The sequence below is a fragment of the Austrofundulus limnaeus genome, unplaced genomic scaffold (genome assembly GCF_001266775.1).
Source record: "Austrofundulus limnaeus strain Quisiro unplaced genomic scaffold, Austrofundulus_limnaeus-1.0 Scaffold0, whole genome shotgun sequence".
Classification (NCBI taxonomy): domain Eukaryota; kingdom Metazoa; phylum Chordata; class Actinopteri; order Cyprinodontiformes; family Rivulidae; genus Austrofundulus; species Austrofundulus limnaeus.
The window spans coordinates 3083743-3109523 of NW_013952402.1; the positions used below are offsets into that span (position 1 = coordinate 3083743).

At 37.8% G+C, this 25781-nt stretch overlaps 3 protein-coding genes across 5 annotated transcripts in view; 2 read left to right on the top strand and 1 right to left on the bottom strand.

Moving 5' to 3' along the window:
* mcph1 (microcephalin 1) overlaps positions 1-18960 on the top strand; it is a 28150-nt gene extending 9190 nt beyond the window's left edge. Inside the window, exons 11-15 of one of the 2 annotated variants that reach the window (XM_014013798.1) lie at positions 1807-1844; positions 2000-2162; positions 2266-2343; positions 18168-18405; positions 18484-18960. In XM_014013798.1, coding sequence (XP_013869252.1) covers positions 1807-1844; positions 2000-2162; positions 2266-2343; positions 18168-18405; positions 18484-18536 — 570 coding nt within the window. In that variant the 3' untranslated portion in view covers positions 18537-18960. The remainder of the gene's footprint in view (positions 1-1806; positions 1845-1999; positions 2163-2265; positions 2344-18167; positions 18406-18483) is intronic. The other variant, XR_001310658.1, reaches the window with a different exon arrangement.
* angpt2a (angiopoietin 2a) lies at positions 2758-13419 on the bottom strand. Its single transcript, XM_014013942.1, has 9 exons — positions 12451-13419; positions 9276-9431; positions 7882-8003; positions 7537-7775; positions 6651-6778; positions 6102-6203; positions 5291-5457; positions 4264-4394; positions 2758-3654 (listed from the first exon to the last, which is right to left on the bottom strand). Exons 1-9 carry the CDS (start codon positions 12706-12708, stop codon positions 3482-3484), a joined length of 1476 nt encoding a protein of 491 aa, XP_013869396.1. The 5' UTR covers positions 12709-13419; the 3' UTR covers positions 2758-3481.
* Positions 18961-19881: 921 nt separating the features above from the next.
* The window catches only part of agpat5 (1-acylglycerol-3-phosphate O-acyltransferase 5 (lysophosphatidic acid acyltransferase, epsilon)), a 9794-nt gene continuing 3894 nt past the window's right edge, over positions 19882-25781 (top strand). The window contains exons 1-7 of one of the 2 annotated variants that reach the window (XM_014014436.1): positions 19882-20021; positions 20527-20615; positions 21518-21587; positions 21670-21785; positions 21890-21979; positions 22460-22550; positions 23512-23673. In XM_014014436.1, the coding sequence (XP_013869890.1) occupies positions 20577-20615; positions 21518-21587; positions 21670-21785; positions 21890-21979; positions 22460-22550; positions 23512-23673 (568 nt within the window). In that variant the 5' untranslated portion in view covers positions 19882-20021; positions 20527-20576. Of the gene's footprint in view, positions 20616-21517; positions 21588-21669; positions 21786-21889; positions 21980-22459; positions 22551-23511; positions 23674-25781 lie in introns of both variants that reach the window. The other variant, XM_014014355.1, reaches the window with a different exon arrangement.

Sequence of the window (25781 nt, forward strand, 5' to 3'; positions counted from 1 at the left end):
GTGTGAAGTATGGATCATGTTTGAAATAACGTCCTGAGTACCAGTGGCTGAAATGGGTTTCCTTCATAGATTGGCTGGGCTCAGCCTTAGAGATAAAGTGAGGAGCTTCATTAACCAGGGAGACCATCAGAGTAGAGCTGCTGCTCCTCATTGAAAGGAGTCTGCTGAGTTAGTTTGTGTATCTAATTAAGACACCTCCTGGAGGTTTTCAAGGCATGTCCCACTGAGAGAGGACTCTGGTAGACTCAGAACTCTCTGGAGGGATTGTGTAACATCTCTGCCCAAGGAKCACCTTGGGATCTGAATCTTTGATATACGGTATTATGCGTGTTACTGTGCTCTTTGAATCTCTCAGTGTCAAGTATTCATCAAAATGTTATAAAAATACATTTTGCTAACTGCTATTTGGATCTWAACTCACTTCATGGCTTACAGACGTTAAAGATTAACATTTCTTTTATCGTCTAAAGAGTCTCTTTTTTTGTGTGTGTGCATGTGCACGTACTGGTAGCCACAAAGGAGACCCAGTCATACTGTGAAGAATTTCCTTCATTTGTGTTTGTCCTCAAAGGCCGTGCCACATTTCACACCAGCTTCTTGTCACAGACTCATTATATGCAGCTCAGTCCCTTGTGCAGCTGCCAGAACATGTTCAGGCTGTGAGATAATCCAAAGTCACTTTTGAGGAACAGCTGTTTGTGTATTTTGTGTTTCTGGATTTGATTGAAAAGATTCCAACCTTATCAGACTCATGTCGCCTTTTTTTTTTTATAACCATGGAGTTTAGACAGCAACTATCTATTCTTTGGCTCATTTGCAAACTAAAACATCAAATTGATTTTCCTTGGAGGAAAAAGGGAGGTTGAACAATCAAGAAGAAGCAACAGGGCAGCACTAATGTTATCAAGTTGGGAATAATGTGACGTTCGACAGGCATAGGTGTAACTTGTGGACTGTTTGTGCTTAACAGGCTTTAACCTCTGACTTCCAGCTGGTAGACCAGATATCAGAGTGTTGGCCGGAAAGGGCTTGATGGTCCTGTTTGCAACTGTCGCTGAGGTGTTTGTGTTGATGACAGCTTTCTGTGTGAGAGCCAAAGTATGTGGTTGAATGAGCTGCAATCAGCAGGGTACAGATTTACAGTTGTAATGGTTCAGGCTGCTTTGTATTCATACTGATTATTGTTTTTTTTTTATAACTTGAAGCTCATTAAAAGCTTTAATAATAAGTTGTGAGGACTGTATCATTATGCATAAAAGATCAAAATAAAAAGCATATAAATCCTTCAGTTCTCTAGCATGATTTTTATGCATTAGTTTGTGCCATGTTGGTTTAGTGTCACCGAAGTGTAGTTTTAAAGAAATAAAAATGTTTTTGTTGATTCCTGTACCACCTGTCCAGGGTGTACCAGCGCCGCTAGCACAATGACCGCTAGATGTAGTAGCCAGCTTTCCTGTGACTAGGAAAGGAAAAGTGGGTAAAACAAAATGGAGGGATAAATGGATTTCTACACACACACTCACACACTCACACACACGCACACAAAAAAAGCCAGGCCAAGAAACAAGTGTGTTTTTATAAATACAGTGATCTGGCTCCTTTTATGATTTACTGCCATCTATTGTAAAGACTGTGACAAAATGCTGTATTTTAATTGTGCAACAGGCTGTGATGGTTTGACAAATACAATGCTGAAATCAAATATTAACATGTTTATGTTATACAGTATTATGAACTGCTCATATGAAGTGATATTTAATAATTTTTTTAGTTCTGATAATTTGTATACCATTGTTTTTGTTTCAGGCAATGAGAACACTAGTCATGACAAGCATGCCTACTGAGTAAGTTCTGTCAGTTCAGTGTGTTTGTCATAAGATAATCATTTTAAATGTCATATGCAATCATTCCACTACATTACTGAGCAAATTGGTGGAGTGAACTTTGCATTTTGTGTTGGGTGGTGTTTTTGATTTTTAATCTTGTCCATCTTTTGTAGGAAGCAGCACACTGTGGTTCAGGTGGTGAAAGCACTGGGTGGTTTTTCAATTGTCGACCGAGTGTGTGAGAGCACGACTCACGTAGTGTCTGGGGGACACAGACGGACTCTCAACATCCTGCTGGGCATAGCACGTGGCTGCTGGATTCTGTCCTTTGAATGGGTATAGATGTTGTGCATGTTTTCACGCATATTAAAGTGAGAAGAGATTTATTAAACATGTCAAATACCATGTCCTTTTATTTGATTTTTGTGTTCTTGAGCAGATTCTCTGGTGTTTGGAGCAAAGGCAGTGGATTCCAGAGGAACCATTTGAACTTTCAGACCCTTTTCCTGCAGCACAGGTAAGTGCTATAGCTAAGTGCTAATCAAATAGCACTAGGAATATTCTTTGTTCTCACCCAAAATGTATTGACACATGCATAGATCAGTGGTTAGCTCGACTCCTCACAGCAAGAAGGTCCTGGGTTTGATCCCCGGTTCAGACCTGGGGTCTGTCTGTGTGCAGTTTGCATGTTCTCCTCGTGCTTGCATGGGTTTTCCCTGGGCACTCCGGTTTACCCAACAACACAAAAACATGTACAATAGGCTGCCTTCAGGCCCAGGCCACCCTTGAAAAAGAGATCTGCTATCTCTATGAGATTTGCCTGGATAAATAACGGTAAAATAAAAAAAACGTGTGATAACCAAAACAAAATATTTCACCTTAGTTTCTTTAACAAAATAATTAACCCCCAAAAAAGAAACGAGTACAGATTTTGAGCACATGAAAGTTTATTGTTTACAGTAGAAGAAAATGCTAATGAAGTGTCTAAAATGTTGAGAATTAAGACTATAAATTATGTACTGTGAGCGCTTTGCCTTGCGGTTGATGATATTCAGCTTCAGAAACAGAAACACTCCTAAATCATTCAAGCCTAACAATCTATAACCAGAAACAAAAACGTGAAAGAATATGTTAATATAAATCCTCAGAATTGACTTTAAGTAGCTCAGAATTGCACAGATATCCTTTTTAACTTAAACAAATTTACATCCATTCTAAAGAATGAAACAAAGGTCCTTAAATGAAACATTTTTGTGGCATTTACACTTAAAACATTTGTCAAACAAACTCTCACCCATATTTATTTATGGCTACCAGTTCATTATCTTGTACCATCATCTATCTATAAAATAACATCAACTGCTATTTGTTATGTGCTTCAAATATTTTAGAGAAAAGCAGATATAGAAAATGGATGATTGGACATTAAGTTATTAAATTTTACCTTTTATAATCTGTTAGGTTAACAGAATTACATCACTGTGCCTAAAGTGTCTCTATGCCTTTTTGTTTCAAATAATTAAATACATAAATACAAACAGCTGTATAAAAAAAATGCATGAGGCTGCTTTGGCTCCACCAAGAAGTTTTGTTTTTTGGTAATTGTGCTTGTTAAGCGGAATTTACTTTTCTCTTAGTTTAATCAAAGAGTTGTGTCAAAGTGAGCCTGAGAAATCTGTCGATCTGATCATCATTGCAGTCGACTTCAGTGAGTAGCCCGAGCCTTTCCAGTAGTACCATTTGATTCCATTGAAGCGATTGGAGTTTTGTCCATTTTGATAGTAAATCCCATTCAGGTTGGATGGACCACAGGCATCAAACCACCAGCCTGAAACATCAAAATATATTCTTTGTAAAGATATTGTCATAAAAACTTGGTCGCTCACTTTTGATGGAAACTTTTTTGACCAAGGTGAAACCCTTTAGCTCGGTCTGAAATCTAAACTACAAAACAAATCAATGTTCCTTCTAATTTTACACAAAACCCCATTTTTTCGCATCACAACATTAGAATTTACGAAAGACACCCCCCACCCCCCATGGGAAAAAAAGGGATGGTGCTTTTAGTTTTTTATCTCTTTGACGCAAACTTGGCCYACCCCAGTTCAGATAGAGACAAACGCCCGGCAGTAAAGTTACTTTCAAGGGAATCGTGGAGGGCTTTTTAGCTACARGAGAGGGAAAAGCTCTGTTCCCAGGCTATTAATGTCAGCTATTGTCAGTGCTGAATTCCCCAATGAGCTGATCAGTGATTAAGTCGCAGCTAATTGTGCTCTTTTGACTTAAGTACAGCAGTCCTTAAAACGTCCTTGAAAATGTTTTGGGCAAGTGCCAAGCTTTTTCTTCAGAACAATCACTAAATTAACAAAAATTACATGTTTTGTACCATCAGAATTGTTCAAAAGRGTAAGCTACTAAAAAGCAGGAGATTTCTTACCTCCTGTTGTCAGTTGTGAGCATTTGCAAACACATTTGTCATTGTCTGCATCCTTTGTACTGAAACTACTTCCTGGCTGCCCAATGCTGCTTATTTTGCCTGCCGTTCCACTGTAGCCTTTAAGGTGTATCCTGTAGAATGGAAAAGGAAAAATGAAGGAACAGGAGGAGGAAATCTGTGATTGCTGTTCCTCAAAAGGCATTTCACTTATACAAGTATTTTACTATAAGTTTTACTTGCTAATTTTTTWAATTGGGCATTTATATCATAGACCTGAATRATTTCTTGTAATTTTGAACATAGTTTTGCACATTTTTTGTGTATTTCTTCTGTTTTTAGAAAATTTTGGTTTGTTCATTTTAAATTATAATGTGCCATTTCTAGTTTGTGTCAAAATATTTATCTATTTTTAAGTTTCCTTTTAGTTTTTGACCACCAACCTAAGTATTTTTTTTAGACATGAAGTCTCTCAAGCTGAGTGTAAGATGACCAAGATATTTGATTTATTTCCTATTTTCCAAATATTGACAAGCTTCGCTGGATTTTCTTTGGGCTGATGCCAGTTAAACCAGTCTCAAAATGTCAGTGGGCCTGTATGCCAAGAACCAACAATCAGAAAAACTGCTCAGTATTTCTATTCATGGGTGAGTTTTTTTCATACTGAGATTTTAATTGATACTTTGGGAAGATACTTGAAATAACTTGTCATAATTGGTTTTTATTTATTTGAGAAACATATATTTTCCAAAGAATTTGAATAATTGAAAATTACAAGCTTTTAAGCTGTTTTTTTAAATAATGTTGCTTGGCTGAAAATTGTCAACAGCTCAGATAGGAGACATCAAAAGCTCTGAAAGAAAAGCATCATTTACAGACTGACTTCTTTCTCATGTTAAGTTGAGCTTCATGAGCTTTGATTATTTTTGCCTAAAGCTGAAATTAAATAAAGCATTCATTACTTGCCACTTTGTATCTGACACATGTATTGCCACAGGGATATTTATTTGCGGCTGCCAAAGGAACATACTTGTAATTTTGTGCTTCATTATCAAGGGAGAACTGATCATATTGTGAGTATGCAGAGTTTCCTTCCCAGTCGCTCAGCTGGATCCTTAGTTTGTACGTCTTTTGATTAGTCAGTATGGAGACAAACTCATTTCCCAGCCAGAATTCACCTGAAGGTTCTCCAAACCCCTGAAAAGACACAAAAGACATGTAATTAAACCCTGTGAAACCCCTGCCAAAGAGTGTTGTGGTTGCTTTTCCCCYTTAACAAAAAAGCACACCAGCTAAAGCCGTCTGACTGGTTATATCTAGAATATTAATTCCCCTAAACAAATTAAATGTTTCATCAGGACAGAGTCAGAAATCAACCGTGTCACAAGTATATCATAAATTGATCAWTTCAGCTTTTACTGTAATTATAAAAGACTTGAAAATACAATTATGTCTGTTTGAGTACACTTGAGACCTGACTTGTCAGCATGGTTCTGGCCCATTTGTGAGGCCCATTTGGCATTGGCTAGTGAGGATTTATTTATCTTCCTGCTTTCAGATTCAGATGTGCTAACAAAAATACTGACACTGGTTCTGTTTAGCGAATGGTTGAAAATAGCTTTATAACATGGAGAACTCGTGCTAAGATTTTCATCAACAGCACATTTCGTCTTTTTTTGGATCTTGTTATGGAATCACCTCGAATGGTTGTGCAGGATCACCTAGTCCCAAAAACACAGTCTCAAACCAAAACTGGCCACTTGGTGTGTGCATTTGTGGTGAAAACCGTAGCCTGGGTTATTTTTTTTCAAAGGATGGAATTTCTTCTTGATTGCCTCTACCTTTTTGTACTCCTGCCACGTACGATGAAAGTCAACACGGCCCTCAAAGCGTTTTTGGACTACGGTCCAGCCACCCCCTTCTGTCTCCATGTCACAGAAAGCCTTCAGACAAAAGAAAATGAGACTTGTTTGATTAATACTTCAAAAATGAAGCCAAAATAAGGACTTGGAGCATAGTTATAATGTGACAGTGCCATACATTTTTTTATTTCTTTTTTATTTTATTTTTTTCCAGAAAAAAATTCAGGAATGAAGTTTTAACTCAAGCTTCCACATTTTTATTTAAAATCTAAGAACGTTTTATTTATCTATTCACCCTCAAACAGTGCATTTAAAAAGTCCACCTTTATTRCAGTAGCATCAAGGGTTTCATTTATAAAGTTGTGTAAATAAGAACAGTTTGGCYTGGACTGTATGTATATATGCACTTTTATGTCATTTTTCTCAGGGCGCACTCACAAYTATATGCAGAATGTCTAATAACAATCCAATCACGGCTAAGTTTTTAAGTAACTTAATGCCTAAAGCTAAAAACTGATACTACTTTACCTTAACTTCTGTGGTAGTGTTGGGTACTGTGAGAGTGTAGACTCCACTCTGGGTGTTTCCTGCCTTGTAGACAGCGGCGCAGTCATTAAATGTAGTTGGAGTGTCCTGCATCATAACAGGTTTGGTCTCTGCAGAAGATATTCAACAAGCTCTAATTGTAAATTCCTTTAAAACAACCAAAGTCACCAATTACTAAAACAATATTTAAAAACATTTGAATGAAAAACAGAAAACAGGCTGAAACGTAACCGTTTAGAACCAAGTTATAAAAGTTACAAGTAAAGACAAATTACCTAAAATGTCAAGACTATTAAATGCAATTAAAAGTCAAGGAAAAGAAACGTCTTGAGCTGTTTTTTGAAAGTTCAGMTGAGACACACTTGATTGACAGGAGAAGGTTGTTCCACATCGCAGCCCCGTAATAATCATTTTATATTTGAAGTGCTTTACAATCATGTGTCTTTTCAGCATGTGATGCATTTAGAGTTGAGCTTTTGGCACAATTATATGTAATTATGTTATTTAAAAGGGAGCTGTTATTTCTGTTGTGTTGACGTGGAAATATTTTTCAGCTTATTTAAGAAGTCCAGCATCAGTGAACAGTCTGCTTTTATTGTTTTAAAAAGTGTTTTTTTATTCATAAAACAAGAAGACTGATATCATGTTATTCTCCAGTATTTGATTAAAACTTAGTAGCTGTAATTAGTATTTAACATGCATGTTTTTGGTTACATGGGAAAACATGCAAACTCCAACCTGTGACCAGCTTAACCACTGATCTGCTTTTCTGCAGGATAAAACACCCAAAGCACAAACTGCTTCCTTTCTTCCAGTCTATATAATGAACAACAATAACACATATTGACACATCTGATGTTTGACCCACCTTGAGCAGAGCCAGCAGACAGTGTGTATATGAGGTCGTTCACGGTGTCCAGCAGCTCCTGCTGTTGATGGTGTAAAACTGAGTTGTTGGAGGAGACTTTCAGCAGCTGCTGCTCCAGTTCTCCGATGATCGCTGTCTGCCTCAGTATTAAAGACTGGAGCTGCTCCTTCTCTTCTTGAAGTGTTTTCAGCTCCTCTTGCCTCTGCTCCTCCATCTGCTGCACTTTTTTCTCCATAAGACTATAGGATGAAGAAGACAAGTTCATCCGTTTCTTGGTTGTTCCAATGGTGCACTCAATGATTTAAGGGGAAAAAATTTTTTTGGACTTGGATTAGGTGTTCTCACCTGTTTTTATCATTCAGCTTATTGATCTCATTTGTTTGGACAATGAGTTGTTTTTCTAACTTGTTGGTTGACAAGGAGTTTTCTAGAAGTTTACGCTCAAGTCGTGTTGAATGATGAATTACCTAAAACAAAACAAAAAGGTGAAACAAATAATTCAGTCTGTGTCCCAAACTCATTCTATGGCTTATTTGTCCATCAGAAACAAAAGACTTTCACTGTCTCTGATTATAATGTGAAAATTAATTTAATAATGAGTTTAGACTGCTTTCAATTAAAAAAAGCCAGTCATCGCACACACAAATTTAACTAGTTCAATGTATATTATTATGAAGAACTGATCTACTGTGYATACAATATAAATGAATTTAGTAAAGTGTTGTAAAAACTATAAAAGCCACAACACTTTGAAAAATATGCCTCATATGATTGGGTCATGTTGAACACACAAGCCCAGTTTGCACAAATAACCATTTGCAAAGTGGAAAAAAACAGCACAGGAAAGGACAACCGTGCTTTAATACCCCAGACATACCTGAACGAGGGGAAATTACTAAAAACCCGCATATTTTCAGAGACCGATGTATTGAACTAAACTCTGGGGTTGTTGACCTTGCCGCTGGTTTCCCAGTTCGGAGGAACTGAACTCAGCAAAACGCAGGTTGTTTACATGATCCAAGCTGTGAGTCTCTATTGGAGCTGTTGATGTCTTTGAACAGACGGATGTCTGATTGTGACAAACTGATAGACCGTTTCTCTGGGAATACGAGTGTGTTAATAACAGGAAATGCTGTACAGTTGGCTCTCATAGGGTCATTGACGTGTAGCCACAATAATAAACTGACGCCATCATGCCTGTTTTTTCCCCCCACTGCTTTTTTTTTTAAATTATTATTATTCTGAAGCATCATTACTCATCACAGTTTCTCAGCAAAGCATCAATCTTTGCATGCACATAGCAGGAAGGCTGAACAATCGTATGTGCTGTGGTTTGATGTGGTTTTGTTATGTTTCAGGAAAATAAATTCGAATGTCCAGTAGGGCTGCTCAATATATCGCAAAATTATCGTTATCGCGATAACAGCCAGTGCAATATGCATATCGCAAAATATGCATAAATTGCAATATATGATTGGCTCTAATGTTTGCATTTATGTTGTTTGTCAGCATCAGTCTGATAAACAAAATGGACCAGAGAAACAACATCAAATCGTAATCACTCCATCAAGTTGTAATGGAAATTATGTATTAGTTGTTTTTTTGCTCTGAACCCAGAGCAGAAAAACATCCAACGCTGTATATTTATATTTTTTGATTTATCGCAAGTCAAATCGTCATCGCAATATTAAGCACTGTTATCGCACATCGCAGGTTTTCTTGATATCGTGCAGCCTCACCTGCGCCTCCACGTTGGTGAGCTTTCTTGTTTGCTCAGCGGTTTGACTCAGCAGGTTCGTCCCAATTTCAATCATTGTAGCTGTGTGGTTCTGAACAGCAGCCTGTTGGAACTGGATAATCTCCTGCTTCATGCTGTCCTGGATGTAGTTCTCCAACTGCAACACAAAAGAGCAACAGTTAACCTAGAAGGTTTATCGACTGAATATAGTCAGCCAAAGGTTTTGTTCTGCACTCATGTTTTTTGAACAGTATTTATTGACGGCTAGACATGTCCAAGAACTATATTTATGTCAAAATAAGTCCCTGCTCTGCTCCATTTGTTGTGGGTGAGAGAAAAAATCGAATCAAGAGGTCAAGTTCAAAAACACCTCATTATATCTAAGGTTATTATATTTCTGCATTCGACTTTCTGAGGTTGTTTAATTCAGTCAAACCTTTTTTCTTGTTTGCCATCTAACTGAGAGCTGACAAAGTGTCCTTGGATTGAAAATCTTTTCAGTTTTAAATAAGTTTTTATTTACCGCTGAGTTTTTCCACACTTTGAGGGTAAATGTTGATGGAAAATAGGTTTCGAGTCTTTGTTTGGCAAAATGAAATTTAATTTCTCTGGCAAAAAAAGGATAATTATGTTATTTAGCAATATGATGGGCCATTTTAATTGGCCCTTGACAAGGTGATCGTTTTTTTGCAATACTTAAAAACTTTGTTAGACTGAAACTTCTAAGTTGTTTAAATATTTTTTATACTAAAGCTTATGTTTTCCTCTCATTAAATCACGACCCATTAGTTAGTTGTACCAAATCCATGTAAAGCATTTAAAGTTGTCATTGTGTGTACTCGTTGAGATTTGTCCCTGTCTACCTTTCAAAAATGACCAAATTTAGACTCAAAGTAATCATTAAGTTATTTCCTGCGTGGTGTTCCTGAGTGGCAATCAGGTCACACGACTTGTAAACAGGATGGAAGTGTTGAGTGAGGAGTTACATCCTTCATTACAGCCAGACTGGTGTGCAACTGGGAACCAGCGTCAATCGAATGCCTTTGTAATCTCCACCGAGTTGACACAGTCGCTTCTTTTTAACTCCTCTGTCAGTAGTTCAACTGGAAACACAGTGACTATTTATAACACACCCAACCAAGCAATCATTTATTAATCTTGTCTGTTTGTCTGGATTCTTTGTGTTTTGGTTAGACTGATGTGTGGAACGGTATCATTTGAATTGTTGGCAGGATGTCCGATTGACAGTCTGTGATTTAATCAGTTGTTTACTCCCAGTGCCTGAAAAGCGTCAGCGAGGAAAGACGGAGTTCCTCATTCATGACAGACTGATTTTCTCTTCGTTTTCTTTTATTTTTTCCTTCTTTTACCGCTGTCATCAGCTGCTGATGCACACAGTCATTTTAGAAACAAAACGACTAACTTGTGATGGGCTTAAAATGAAATAGAACATTTTTTCTCAGCATTAAGCATTTTCCTTGAAATCACTGGAAAGCTGTTTTCTGTTGAAGCTAAATATGTGTGCGGCAGCAGTTTGACGTCATGTATGCCTCTCTTACCCATTCATTGGTTCTCATCCAACAGTCCACTCATGTAAAAGAGGTTAATAACCTTCTTTGACTAGGTTAACTCTAATGGGTCAATCATTCATCAGTTAGTGCTTTTTTTTACAAGCTTGTTGCTCTTCGGGGTCTTGTGGAGCTGAAACACTCAACCATGTGAAGTGGGTAGATTTTTACCCAACAGAACATTTAGTTTTTAATAGCCAACTGGAAAACCTTAAGAGTATAGTAGTTTAACTTTTAATTCGTGTTTAAAATAAAACTTCCTTATTTTATCTGTGAACACAGAAGCTTTATCATCTCACATTCTTCTCATTTGTCATGGTTGTCGAGACAGCTTTGCTCTAATAATAAACCTTTATAAAAGCTGATTCTTCTCYTTTGTCATTGCCATGATGAAGCTCGATGTTGGATGTAATGAAGAGTGACAGTCTGTGTAACACTCGGGTGCCATCAGTCATGCTCAGCTTGCCTTATGGCAAAGTTATGTTCATTTAAGCATAACTATTTCTGTCACAGCACAAAACATTGCTTTAATGTAACAAAAAGTGTTATGTGGCATATGAAAATTAATGTTTGCAGCATAGTACTGTGCAAATTTAGCTTCTCTCTTATCTCCCCCCCCCCCCCCCCCCCCCAGTACCTGCACAAGGGTTTTAGGATGTGCATGTTTATTTCCCCCAATGACAGTTGTCACATTTTCATTGTGATTTTTTTTGCACAACTTGGATTAGTACCCAGAGTTTTTACATTCTCAATTGGATATGAAAGCCTAAAACATGATGGTAGCTAAATTTAAGTAAGTAGTATAATCTTTGTGTTAGCAATGTGTAACCAGTCAGTAAGTGGTGCTGTTAGAGGTGGCTTTGATGTTTGAAGCAGCATCTTTTTGAGCTGTCTGACTTTTTTTTGCTGTAAAAGGGATTAAAACTAGTTTTATGTTATGATTAGAATATAAGATGTTTTAAACTTGTTTGGCTAAGGTTTTCTTTTTTTTTTTTTAGTTCTGATCACATTCTAAGAAGGGGGCAAGGAAAGAACCAGCTCACTTTTTTTTAAACAGAAAAGCAATTACTAAAAAAACACAAGAATGTACATGTCGACACCCACATTAAGTGTTTTTCAAGAGTCAAACCTGTAATATTCATTTGGGCTGACTAACAAATAATCTCTCAAATCATCCACCATCTGTTAATGTCTGTTAGCTTGGTTAATGGTGCTGTTTTTTATGTTCTGCTCTTCTGTTGTAACTACAAGTTTTGACAAAAAATAAGTTTTGATTAATTGAAATGTTTTGCTGATCAGCTTTATGACTTGCTAATAACAGATCAAACCTCACTAACCTCAGCATTTTAAGAAGGCAGAGGTTCAAGAATGAAAATCTGTTCATTGAATGAATGTTTGCTCTGTTTTTCAGTATATTCAACACTTTGAATATAATYTAGAGGAAATCTGTTTGAAATTAGTTAAAGAGAAGTTTAGTAACAGTTTTTAGGGTTTTTATTTATAAGCACTCTTAGTCTCAAAGAAAAAAATCTGTCATTTTTAAGAGTTTTTTTTAAATTCCATCCTACAAGTAGTAAAAGATCATTCTAAGATGAGAGACAGGTTTACCTTTAGCAGCCACTGTGTGTTGTTCTCCATGTTTATCTCAAGTTGCTCCAGCCTCTGAATCGACTCGTTGTCTGTGGGTCCATCCCTCTGATCTGGATAGTAGTAGTTGTTCTGGTTTTGGCAGTTCTCTTGCTCTGGCAGCAGAAATGTGTAGCTGCACGGGCCATTCTGGATCTGATATTGTCTCTGTCCAACAGCACTGTGTCGTGTTCCCAGACCAAGGCAGAAGCTTAAAATGAGTAAATCCACATTCAGCATCTTCAGAGTTTTTCTTTTTACTCTAAAGATGATAGAAATTGATTTTCTAAGGTCTGGTTTTTTTTAAGTCTTCTCTTAAGGGTTAGATGTTGGTTCCCAACAGCATCCAAGTGTAAATAACTCCGCTGAGATTCTGCAGCTTCCTTTTAATATTTCTCATTAGTAGGTGGAGAGAACACCATCAGGAATTTATGGTAGCTTGTCCCTTTAGTTAGTGGTGCCAGACAGCATGTGCTTGCCTTTCATCAGCGCCCCAGCCACTTGCTAAAGTGGTTTAAACTTGCTAACAGTGAGGTTAAACCACTCCCCTCCCTGCACTCATTGTGGCCAGTCACTGTGAAGAGATGTGAAGTGGAGATTCCTTTCAGTACACACCAAGCAACACACAAGAGAAGGCGCACAAACTACACATCCTCCACTACATCCTTTACAACACCCACGTGTTGTTTTCTGCCCCGGTGGAACAGCTACTCAGGATGCCGCTGTCCACGTTCTGTACACTCTTTGATGGTCACGGCGTTCATCCCCATTCATTGAAAATGAGTTCCTGACGTACAACAAACACGAGAGGTTTGAATGGGAAATTCAAGAGGATAAAGCATCTATTTCCTCATATTTCCTGCTTTATCACCATAAGAAATTACATCTACTATTGCAAATTTATAACCGTTTTTTAGAATTTATTTGACAGATACAAAACTACATATAAAATCATAGATCTTTAGATCTCTGGTTCCATAAAGGTAAAATATCTCTGTTAAAATTTGTAACTTTTTTTTCCACGGAAAGAGTTTTTTATTGTGTTTGTCAAAAAATTATCTCAATATAACCACTTTTCTGTGTCAGCAGCGACACGAATCATTATTTGACGAGTTTGCTTTAGATTGGCTCTCGGCAGAATTGTAGGAAGCAAGGTGATGTAATCCTTACTGTAAGGAGGAAAGGAAACATATTTAAGGCACATTACCAAAGCGGAAGGGCTTAACGTCATTTCAAAACCTCAGACTTTTTCAAGGTGTTCGGGCCGATTCAATCAGAGCATTTTACGTGCGCCACTTTTTATATTTCAGTGGCATCTGAAAGCACTGAGGGAGATGAGAAAGAGCGCCAGTTATTCATTTAAGCAGACACCACCTCAAGGGCCCATTCATTCATTTAATTTATCACTGAGCCACATCCCATGCATACCACACACCAGACAGTTTCCTCATGTTCGGAGCATGTGTAACATCTGCCGACCTGTCAAGCCCATGCAGCATTTCACTATAAGGGAATGTCAACTTAAATTTATTCTTGCATGGTTGCGCGGCTGCACAAACTGTCTGCCTGCTTCCTCTGGCTGTCTGACTCGCTGCGCCCAGCAAGATTAATGTTACTGTAAAAGTGCGGCAGCAGACGTATTGATTGGTCTGTTGGAGTAATGACGGGCCTTTTTCCACATGAATAATAAATTAGTTGATCCTGGCAGAAACAAGTCAAAAATAAAACAGTACATTACAATGAGTTAAGCGCAGGTTTGTTGAGATGGTCAAAGAGGCGTTTATGTAGCAATATCTGTGCGGATACTACACAGATCTGTAGCGTCACTCAGAAATTAATCATGTGTTTCATCGCATTGTTATCAGTACTGAAAATATTTTGGTTTGAGCAGCTCACAGTGCTGCCACTGTGCTTTATTTGGGCACAACCAGCATCTACTTTTAGCACACAAAAGCTTTTTGAAAACACACTGTGGACTTGCTTCTTGTCAGCGTACAGAAAAAAGACACAAATAGCAACTACTTAATGAACACTGTGGATCATTAAACAGATGAAGAGCCAGAGTCAGGGATGGGTTTGAGTAGAAAATATTGGAAACTGAAGGCAAATTTTAAAGTTATAGTGAAAATGATCAGAGTTGTTAAAAGCGCCTGTGACATGAAATCCATGAAATACAAAAAGTCAAAGAAAATACGTTTATATTTAAGGAACTTGGCATAATATACATGATTTGATGTATTATGTCACATAATTGGCATATTTTCTTTTGAATTTTGCTCAGCTAAAGTGAAACAGGAAGTGACATCAAAGGGGAACTCTTTGAGAAAGAAAACTCTGGTTTTTGTTTATTGAAACAATATTATTTGAACTATGACTCTTTCTCATCTCCTTATGATAGTGATTAAAATAATCTAAAGAAACATTAGATTCTTCTCTACAGTCTGTGCTGTTTGTTTGCCATTTTAGCAACGCTCTGTTTACATTCAGACATTCCCCTTTGACATCACTTCCTGTTTCTTCACACGTGAATATCTCAACAACTGTTCATCTCAGCGGCATGAAATCTTTTTTACACTATGTTATCAATGTGCATTCATATTTATTATAAAAATTTGATGTCACAGGCACTTTAAGATCCCACTTAACAAATATTTATCTCTGCAACTGCAAGATGTCATCAGTTCTGCAAGTGAAGCAAATACCCGAATCCTGTGTTTACAACCTGATTAATGCAGGCAGCCTGAAAACCACATTATATGACACCCTAAAGGGTTCAAATTCTAATTAAAGAAATAATCATCATGTGAGAAGAATACTAATTTACTTCTTCCACTACTTATTGCTGTCAGTAATTGGAAGTTCAACGCAACATAAAAGCATTTTGAATCATGAATCCAGCTGCTGCTGTAATTAAACACAGTGACTGAAACTAAAGTTGCTGGGGGGCCGCCGTACCTTGATGGTCTGTGCTGCGGTCTCGTTATGGCTGCAGCCCAGGMTGCGTCATCTGGTGTAAAACAGTTACCAAATATGTTGTGGGAGTTTGCTTGCTGGGAGTAGCTAAAAGTAAAACAAAAACTAGGATTGTTCGCAGCAGATCGTTTTGGTCGAATAGGGGGGGCCTCTGTGAATGTGGCAAGTTTATTTCTTTAATTCAAAGCTCACTTGATCAAACTGGCATTTGTTGAGTCTTTTGGCTTGTCAAAGCTTCAGGCTTTTTAGTTCCTTTCGCTTGAGCTGTTTCCAAGCACTTTCTGTGGCTTGATGGGGCACATTGTCCATTTGAGGGGAAACCACTGTTGTTTAGGAGTGCTGGGGGTGGGGGGGGTTACGGGTCAAAGGAACAGCTACATGAACACCAAGAGCAACACCAGTGGCGCCACTAAAACACTGCAGAGTAACTTAATCGGCATTGTTCGTATGATCCTGCACTTATTAATAAGTTTTATTACAGAATGATTTTATACAGTGAGTTTGTATTAGCCAGGAACTTTAATATGCAAGATATTATACGGAGCCAAATTAAAATGGGAAGGGAGAATTTAGTTTTGGCAAATGTATTTTGAGTTTAGCAGGAAGCCAGATATGAAATGAAATTTATGCAAATCTAAACCGCCATTTAACACAACGCAGCAAGTAAATGTCACTGAGTATTTGCTGAGAAAATGTCTTTAATTAACCTAATTGTTGTCCCATTAGTAGCATGAATATTTGCACAAAGACTGGTTTATACTTTCATAAAGGTTAGGTCACTTCTAAAGTCTCTTTGGTTCTGTTGTTTGAAGCATGGCACAATTATCTGTCCTTGATGTTGCCCTATTTTGTTTTTCCTCCAATATTAAATCATACACATATACTCCTGTTCCTGTTTGAAGTGGTGATGCATGACCTTCACAGTTCTGATCAGTCTTTCACCTGTTAGCAGAAAGAGAAATCTGTCTGGACACTGACAAAGACTAAAATCCTRTAAGCTTATTTCTGATATTTGACTTGAAATAAAGAAGTTTCTCCTTCAATTTACCAGCTGACCTTTCTCTGAATACAGTGTAAGTCTTACAGAGAGCTTAAGCTTTCATTCAATAACACTTGTTTCGCTTTTCAGGTGTTGGTGAGACTTTTTTTGTTTGTTTTGTTTTGTGTTTTCAGCAGTGAGGGACAAAGCCAGATTAAGTCTGTGCTGTAGCAGCCACCTACAGGCCACAAACAGTACTTCAGAAATAAAAAGGCTCAAAAGTGTCAGAAATGTAGATGTCGTGACAAATTCATTAAGCAGGAACTTAATTTATCCCAATTGCTACTCTGGGATTTAAAGGAGTTTTGAAAACTGAACTTAAATTATTCACTATTCATCAACAAAAAATAATTTAATGCAATGTAAATGTGTTGAATTTAAATAAAACACCCTCTTTGATCCTGTTAGTTTTTCTATTGTTTATTATGATAATTTTCATTATGGTGAGGCAGAATAATTTATAGCCTATTTATTATAATAAGAACAATGTTAAATCTTGAAGCAGTGGAACTACATGGAGTGGTTTCTTAACAATCTTTATAAATTAGTTTAATTTTGTATAATATTGGATAATTGATATGTGAATAATTTACTGAATTGCATGATAAAAACCATCAGTTTGACTCTTTACAGCTAGCATAGATGTTGTAATTTATGTCTTCCTGTCTTGACTGGACCGTCTCAAACTGGTTTTGTTGCACTGGTAGATTGGGAGCATTTAAACTTTTACCACAGACCTTTTGCACTGCACACGCTTTTATACGTCACAGTTGGTAAAACACAGCTGCAAATATGCCACGCGTCAGCATTATAAAAGGTTTATTTTCCTCGACTTCACACTCATGGGATCGTGTGTGCTGGCGGACCGTCATGATTTACTGATGCACTGGAATATCTCAAGGCTTTTAAAATAAACAACAACACCTGGGCTTTTTCCGACGCCAACAGTCAAAATAAAGTGACAATAAAAAAACAATAAATTCTGTTTTTTTTTCTGATGAGTTAAGTGTTTAAAAACATGATAAACAGCTTCGCTCCACCCACCATAAACATTATTTCTACCTTTGAAATCTATATGAACATCTACAAGTGAGGAACTTAAAGTCAGCTTAATTCAAGATGGCTGCCACGGACTTTAAAAAACAACACAAAATTGGTTATCACTCAGTCAGTTTTACATATATTAACCTAGAATTTTGTGTGGTAGTAGCTGAGAATGACCCTCAACTCATATTCTGAGTGTTATCAGATTGGACAAAATTAACAACATGGAGTCAACTTTGTCTACCAGCAAAATATCTCATGAAACACTGGATCAGCCTTAATAAAACTTTCAGGAAATATTCATTGGATGTTTACCTCTACAACTGATGACTTTTTCAAGCCACACAAATTCAATATGGCCGCCAAGCCAGTTAACTTAAAAAATAAATAAATAGAATAACACAAAATGTCTGTAGCTCAGTCAGTTTTACAGATATTGTGTTAAAATTTGACATGGTTGTTGCTGAATAATTAGACAAGAGGGATGTGATCAGAAAGAGATGGTGTTTCTTTCTGTTGTTTTAAATTTTTATGCCAAGTTATCACTTTATTTACAACGATAAAAAAACCCAGAATGCTTACTCTAGTTTAGCCTTTCTCACATGCTTCTAGTACAGAGGTTAACTGTTATTATCTGGCGCAGATCTGTCGTCTTCAGAGGCACCTGTCTGCAGGAGAGCACCAGCAGGACCTGTTCCAAACACAGCCAGCCATGTTCGTATCACAGCTCTCCCAGCCACCCGCTCAGAGTCTGATGGAGCTGATCGAGCTGTGCGGAGGAACAATTTGTAAAACCGTGCGGCAGGCAGGCGTCTGCATAGGGAAGTACAACGGCAGGAGACCAGAGGGATGCAGGATGCTGTCGGAGCAGTGGATTCTGGGTAAGACTGATTCTGCTGTGATAAAAGCCGACATTTTTTTTAACTTGTCACTAACCTTCTTTTTTTTTTTCATTTCAGATAGCATCACCAATCTGAAGATACGGCCATATAATGACTACAACTTGGAGTAACGAGTGGTGTTTATTCTGTCTGTAAAGTTCAGTATTATCAGTTTTGTGCTGGGCTTCGGCGTTCACTTTAACCAAGAAGTGTTTCTCTTTACTGGTTTATCAAATGTCCTCAGAGATTTGTATAAATCTCTTTTGTTTCAGACATTTTGTTAAAGGTTTTCCAATAACATTCAGCTACTGCTCAAGATTCTCATTAACTATTCAGTGGTATGTATTAGGATGAAGCATGAAATGCTACATCTTGGCCATTTATTATTTGTATGTGTTTACATGAGATGGCAACCACTACTGTGACAGTTTTGTATTTTTAATAATGAGATTTTAGAAATAGTTTCTGAGCCAGAATATGACTTCGATGATCAGTAAAGTCTGTGGTTTTATATGATAATTTTGTCATTTTATAATAAATGCTGTTTTAAATGTAGCTTTATCTTAGGCATTTTTTGTGACAGTTCACAGGTTTTACATCTCAAACATCTAATAGAAAATCAGTTTTTTAAAAGCAAAATGACTTGTTTCTGTTGATGAAATGGGTTTTAAAGTTTGAGACCCAAAACGTGCGTCATAAAAAAATAGTATTAAGGATGTGCCAATCATATTGCGACCGCACACGTGTCAGTCTGAAGGACCTCGAACACGAGTTCCCTGCTTTTTTTTGTCAAGATAACCTGCAGTGTTTACATTTTTTTCTAGACATGGTGGTACATCTAATCTGAAGGGCTCCTCAACCCAAGGACCAGGGGTCACCTTAAACTCTTCTGAGACAAAAAAAAAAAAACAAAAAAAACCCTTAGAAACAAAAGGGAGGAATCTGCCAAAAGTTTTGCTTATACACCAGGATGATTGGGCAACAAATAACCAGTTTAAAGTGTTAAAACMTCAGAGATTGGAAGAAGAAACATTTGCTATAATACTAAAATTCAGCTTTGGAAAATTAACAATGCTGTTTACTAAACTTTACACACATCTACCTTGGTGRATAGTATAGAATTCAATCAGCTTCTGAGATATTGTGCTAAAATTTGGTGTAAAGCTGAGTAATTCACAGCATATACTCCAAGTGGTACTACTTTAATAAAATACMTGCTTACATACTACTAAAACATTAACCTGTGTGGGGGACCTTCTTGTTTTAGGGTTTAAAGCTCTATTTTTATATATATAAGTCGAACTGTGGAAGAAAGCTGGGTAAAAAGCTGTAAGGTTAAAAACCACGTGGTTCTTTAATATTTATTGCACAGAGCTCAAACGCTGCGCTCACGCCCATTGGCTGGCTCGCATGACGTCTTTCGACCAATCAGCTTCCGCGTTGCTAAAACGTGTCGTTACGTAGGTAGGCGTGCGTGTGTGACATTCGCTGCTAGAAGCTAGGTGCCGGATAAATGAACTCGGGGCAGGAAACAAATTGTACAGTTTTTTTTCCCCTCTTTTAGCCATGCGGTTGACTTCTGAGGTAAACTTTGTTGTCGTTTCCGCATCAGAAAAGTGAGTTTATAGATAAAGACAAAACTTTTTAGTCTTGTTTTATAAGCACGCTAAATTGTCGGCTAACGCTTCTTTTTTCATAAACTTGTGCACTGGGCGTGTGTTGTTGGGAGTTCGTGAGGTCGTTTTCCGGTTTGTTAAAAWAATGTTAATATTAACCAGATGAGTTAAGTTTATGTACATGTTTGGCAACTCAAGCTGACTTTTTGAACAGCATTTTCGCTCACAAGGTTAAATTTTGCTCTCTTGCAGCAGCTTTCTGTCACTTATGCTGACCTTTTGGGGCAGGGGTGTTGAAAGTAGGCCAGGTGTGCTGTGGCGTAGATAGGGTCTTCTGTAACTTTATTTTTGGTCGGGTGTAGAAGAGGTGCAACCATGCTGCTGTCTCTGTTTGTGCACACATACTCGCTGCGGTACTTGTTTCCAGCCACAATCATGCTGGGAACAGCCCCAGCTTATCTTCTATCTTGGGGGGTTTGGAGATTGATCTCAATGGTTTTACCAGAAAGACTTTACCACAAGATAGACGACCGACTGTACTGTATCTACCAGAGCATGGTCCTGTTCTTCTTTGAGAACTACACAGGAGTTGAGGTGAGTTATTATTTGTAAAGACTGAGCTGAACGTTTACATCTTAGTTTCCATGCATTTTTACAGACATGTCTTCGCAGGCCTCTTTCTGCACCTCAAACCAGCAGTGTTTCTCACCCACACACCCCTGCAAAACATCCCAAACCCATACATTTGTGTCATTTTCTAATCTTTAGATCAAAGCATCACATTTCGGTTGGCCAACACTGTCTCGAAGAACAAGTTATGTGGCAAGAGTGACTGCATTTTTGTTGCCTTGCTGTCACACCTTGTACAGCTTGTCCGTTAGGGTGTGTGCTCAAACCGTGAAAGTGATGCAGTTTGAAAACCTTTTGTTTAATAAAACCTTGGGTGGATGCAAGAACCCCTTAACTGAAAGCGAAGTTATAAGATTTGTTTAAAATTTACCTTGAACTCTTTGTGTTTATTAAAATAGAATGTGGTTCATGCTGAATAAAAAAAAGTCTCGACTCAATCGGAATATGCAGAAAAGCAAATAATGTTTCAACTAGATAGTAGATACAGACAGATAATGTGTTGGGTACCCTTTCACAGTAATAAACACAACTGATATGACTGAAGTCAGAACGCTACAGTTTTGTCTCATCTATCCCAGAAATTTGAGAAAGCATGCTCTTAATTTTGAGTTAAACTTGAATGGTTTAAATTGTTTTTCTTTCTACCATTCACACTACCTGTCTGATCATCCTGGGGCCGCATTTCCTCTTGCATCCACATCCCAAAAGGTTGTCTACAGCCCTATACACTTTTTATATACATTTTATTAATATTGACAGTTGTGGTCACAGGAACATGAATCTGCTTGTAGAGGAAACCAACAAATTTATCCATGTGTACGACAGTTTTGTGATTCATTTACAGTTGTTGTGCTTTTCCTCTGTAGATTATCATATATGGAGATATACCAAAGAAAAAGGAGAATGTGATCTACATGTCGAACCACCAATGTACAGGTACAACACGTTTAAGCTTGTAGTTTTAAAAGCGAAACACGGCCAAGTTTAAAAAAATGCCTAACCTCTGCTTTCCTTGCAGCTGATTGGATCATCGCTGACATGCTCGCCATCAGGCAGAGCGCCATCGGTCACGTCCGGTACGTCCTGAAAGACGGACTCAAGTGGCTCCCACTTTACGGGTGGTATTTCTCTCAGGTAATGCAACTGTGTGAGTATGAAGGTGTTCTTTTCAAAATGGCAATAGCTTGAAGTCACTGCTCAGCTGTTCTCYTTTAACGTTTTTTTATTTTTAATTTTAGCACGGGGGAATCTTTGTGAGAAGAAGCGCAAAGTTTAATGAGAAGGCCATGAGGAAGAAGCTGCTCAGTCAGACTCGATGTGGAGCGCCTGTAAGTGTCAATGAATGTCTGTTCTTATAAACGGTGTGAGGCAGACAGCATGTTTTATTGTCCATTATCATAGCAACAATAAATGTTTTAGAAATTAAAGTGTTTTTAAGCAACAAGTAGAAGTTTTTGTATGTGACATTTAAAACTATGAGTTTGTAGTGAACAGATGTTTATTCTTTTAATATTGTGCGGATTAAATAAAAAGGTGTTTGCATGCCAGAGAAAAATGATATGCATTGCTTCTTGTTAATACATTAAGGTACGAAAAAGAAAAGACTTAATGAGTAAATTTTATTTTTCAGCTCAGGCACATCAGTATTTATATCAGAAGTTCTTCCCTTTTTATACAGTTTCAGTTCAGCATAAAACGTTTCTTTCTATGTAGAAGTGAGAAAACTCCTTTTTTGCCCAGTGATGAGCTCCAACTCAGAGGTTTTTAATGCTTTTTTTTTTGTTTTGTTTTGTTTTTCTCCACCGCAGATGTACCTCGTCATCTTCCCAGAAGGAACCCGGTACAATCCAGAGCTGAAGAACGTTATCGCTAACAGTCAGGCGTTTGCTGCAAAAGAAGGTAGACGCAGGATAACGGTCCTCTGTTCTGCTGCTGCTGCATACTGATTCAGTACGACACTCACATCTGAAAAACAGCTGACTAAGACGTGTTGCGCAACTTCAGCATCACCTGCATGCAAATTTATAAACCTGAAGTTTGCATTTAATAGTTGAAATAAACAAAGTTTTAACACCAAATTGGAAATGTTAGGTTAGTTAAAAACTGTACAGTGAACAAAGCCTTAAAATATTTTACAGCGTAATATGCACTGTAATTCATTTTTTCCAACCTTTTATTCAATTGGGAGAGGTATTGACTACGTTAATATTATGTAAGTTGAAATAATGGTTTGATGCCAGGATTATGTTGCCTTCAATCAAAGCTGCCTAATAAATAATACAGTTTCTGCAGCTCTGATGTATAAAAAGTAACTAAGCAGGTAATTAAACGATTCTCTTTTTTTTTTTTTTACTTTACTGATCTATCAATTTATTGATCAGTCTGTCACTCAGCCTCTGGAGAAATTAAAGACATTTCAGTGCTTACTAACGAGGCTAGAAAAAAGTGATGTCCTCCATAGTTTTTCCTTCTGCAGGAGGTAGTTAAATTGTGTTTTTGTATTTATAGTGTTTGAAGTTTGCTGCTGATTGCATTTCTTGAATTTGCAAATATATGACAGAGTGCAGTCTGGCGTAATGTTTGGTCATTCTGCAGGGATTAAGCTCAACTTTGGACTCTAAATGTCACCCCTTTTTAATCCAAATAAATCGCTTGAGAGAGATGACATGTTGGTGAGGTATTAGTGAGCTGAGCCTCCCTGACTAAAGGCTGACACAGTAACACAAACTGCCAAATAGAATTCTTTATTTTAATGTGATTTATCAGGAGATTTCTGCTTTTGTGATTTGTCATTCTGACATTGTACTAGGATGCTTTCTAATTGCGTAGCATTTACATGTGTTTGATCTATTATTCACAGGACTGGCTGTTCTGAAGCACACTCTGACACCCAGAGTGAAGGCTTTCCATATAGCCATGGAGATCATGAAGGACGACCTGGACGCCGTGTACGACGTCACGGTGGCTTACGAGGGAACGCTGGACAGCTCCGGTCAAAGAAAACCCGCTCCATCGATGGCAGGTAAGGTTTGACGCACCATCTGACGTTTTATCGTAACATAACTAACTGTTGAGCAGATGGGACTTTCTTCAGACTTTTTATTAAAATGACAAAACAGAACCTGCAGGTGGTCGGCTGACAGCAGCTTTAGCCTCTGATGACCTTCACTGTATCCATAAACACTTAGCTGTGTTATCAAACCTGTAGCCTTCCTGATAATTAATCACACAACAAACATCACCTTTGAACAACTTCCTGTAAACTGCGTGACTCAATGTTTTTTTGGCGTCTCCTGATTATTGTGTCCCCGGCTGTTTGACGAACACCGTCAATTCGAAATAAAAATAAAAAAACAGTAAACAGGGCAGAGAATAGAGAAAAACATTCCTCTCATCACGCGTTTCCTGGTTTCATGCAGCGAAGGTGACTCTGGTGACTTCTCAGGGACGTGGAAGCGACCTGCGCCTGCTTCTAGGCTCAGTTACTGGCTGTTTTTGTTGCCGTCATATTTGGGCTTCATGAAAGCAGTTTGCGCCTGGAAATGTTTTGTTATTGTCCCTTTATCATCAGCCTGTGATGTTGGATTGGACCTCCTGTTAGGGGGGAAAAACATTGAGAATTTTGAGAAACCAAAATAAACTTTTCATTTTGGCAATGAAATGCTAAAAAATGGTGAAATTATGTTTGTTGCAAGAAAGTATACTCTTATTTTTAGACTTATTTTACATTTAGGTTAAAAAAAACATGAAATCTATGGAACAATTCTTATGGAAAAAAAAAAAAACTTCCACCTTCGGTAGCTGTTGGTTTCTTTGTCTGCTCTGACCCAGGGTATTTTAGGCTTTATTCAAGTTTGTAAAGAGGATTTAGATCATGAGGTGYTGTTTGGCACTCCACAGCAAAGAGTTTATTTCCTTCTTCTGTTCCAGGTGGTTGTTTTGTTAAAATGTGTTTTGGAGCATTGTTCTGCTRGGACTTGCTTGACCTGCCGTGGAAGCTTACCTTTCTTTAGACGGGTCAGCATTGTGTCGGTGCCAAACACTTTCTTGATGAAGTGATGTGTTTTAACGCTGAAAACAACTCTCTTTCTTTTTGCGTCTATGAGGAAGAGCTGATGCAGAACTGACGCTTTTTTTCAGTTCTTTAGTAAAAAAAAAAAACAAATGTTGGTGTGTCTGAGCCTCTGCACCTGTCCTGAGGAGGTTTTGGTAATCATTAAAACTGACACATGTTGTGTCTGCGGTTTAAATCATCGCAGCAGCTGACGGAGACGTTCTCTCCGGCAGTCGAGTAATCTTTCGCTGCTATCTTCAATCAGGTTTCCTCTTTTGGCCTCAGTGCCACATTTCCTGATAATATTGCATGTTGTGAAAACAGGAACTTGAAGGTCTCGAGGGATACACATGTGGCCTTGAGCTTTCACACTTGCTTACATTTTTATGTTGACCTTCTCGGACACTTTAGTTTTCGTTCCTCTATTATTGACTTGATGGTTTATTTTCGCTGTAGGCTGTTTTTAAATGGTGCTGATGTCAAAAAATAGATTTGGTGAAAGGGGACAAAACAAACTTCACTGTCAGACATCCAGAATATACATACCATATTTATTCAAGTATAATATGTAAAATTTAATCCATAAAATCATCCATAAAGTTGGGGGTAGAATTATACTCGGATAAATATTTTTAATTATGTATTTTAACTGAAATATCGGCTTCATTCACAAAATGCCTGAGTCCGGAAATGAGACCGCATCATAAAAATCATTTGAAACGAGCTTACCTCTGACACTCCTCCGTGCTTTAAAGCGAGATAATAACAGATCCAGGCAGGCGGCATGACGTGAAAAAAAGGAGGAAAAAAGTAGTCCTGCACCTTAGTAATAATTATAACGAACTAATGACATTAGTATGTGACCGGGCCGCTCCTGGAACAACAACAAACATGCTCGTCTGTAATGGCTGCCATCTACCGGTGTTCTGAAAAAGTTTGTATTCCTGAAAAAAACGTTTCTCCACCAGAGGGGGCGCTCGCGAGTAGGAAGTAATCTGTTTTTCCCCCACAAGAGAGGTACACTTCGCTGCAGCATGCAGAACGGGGCGGTGACAGACCTTTCCGTCAGTCCCATA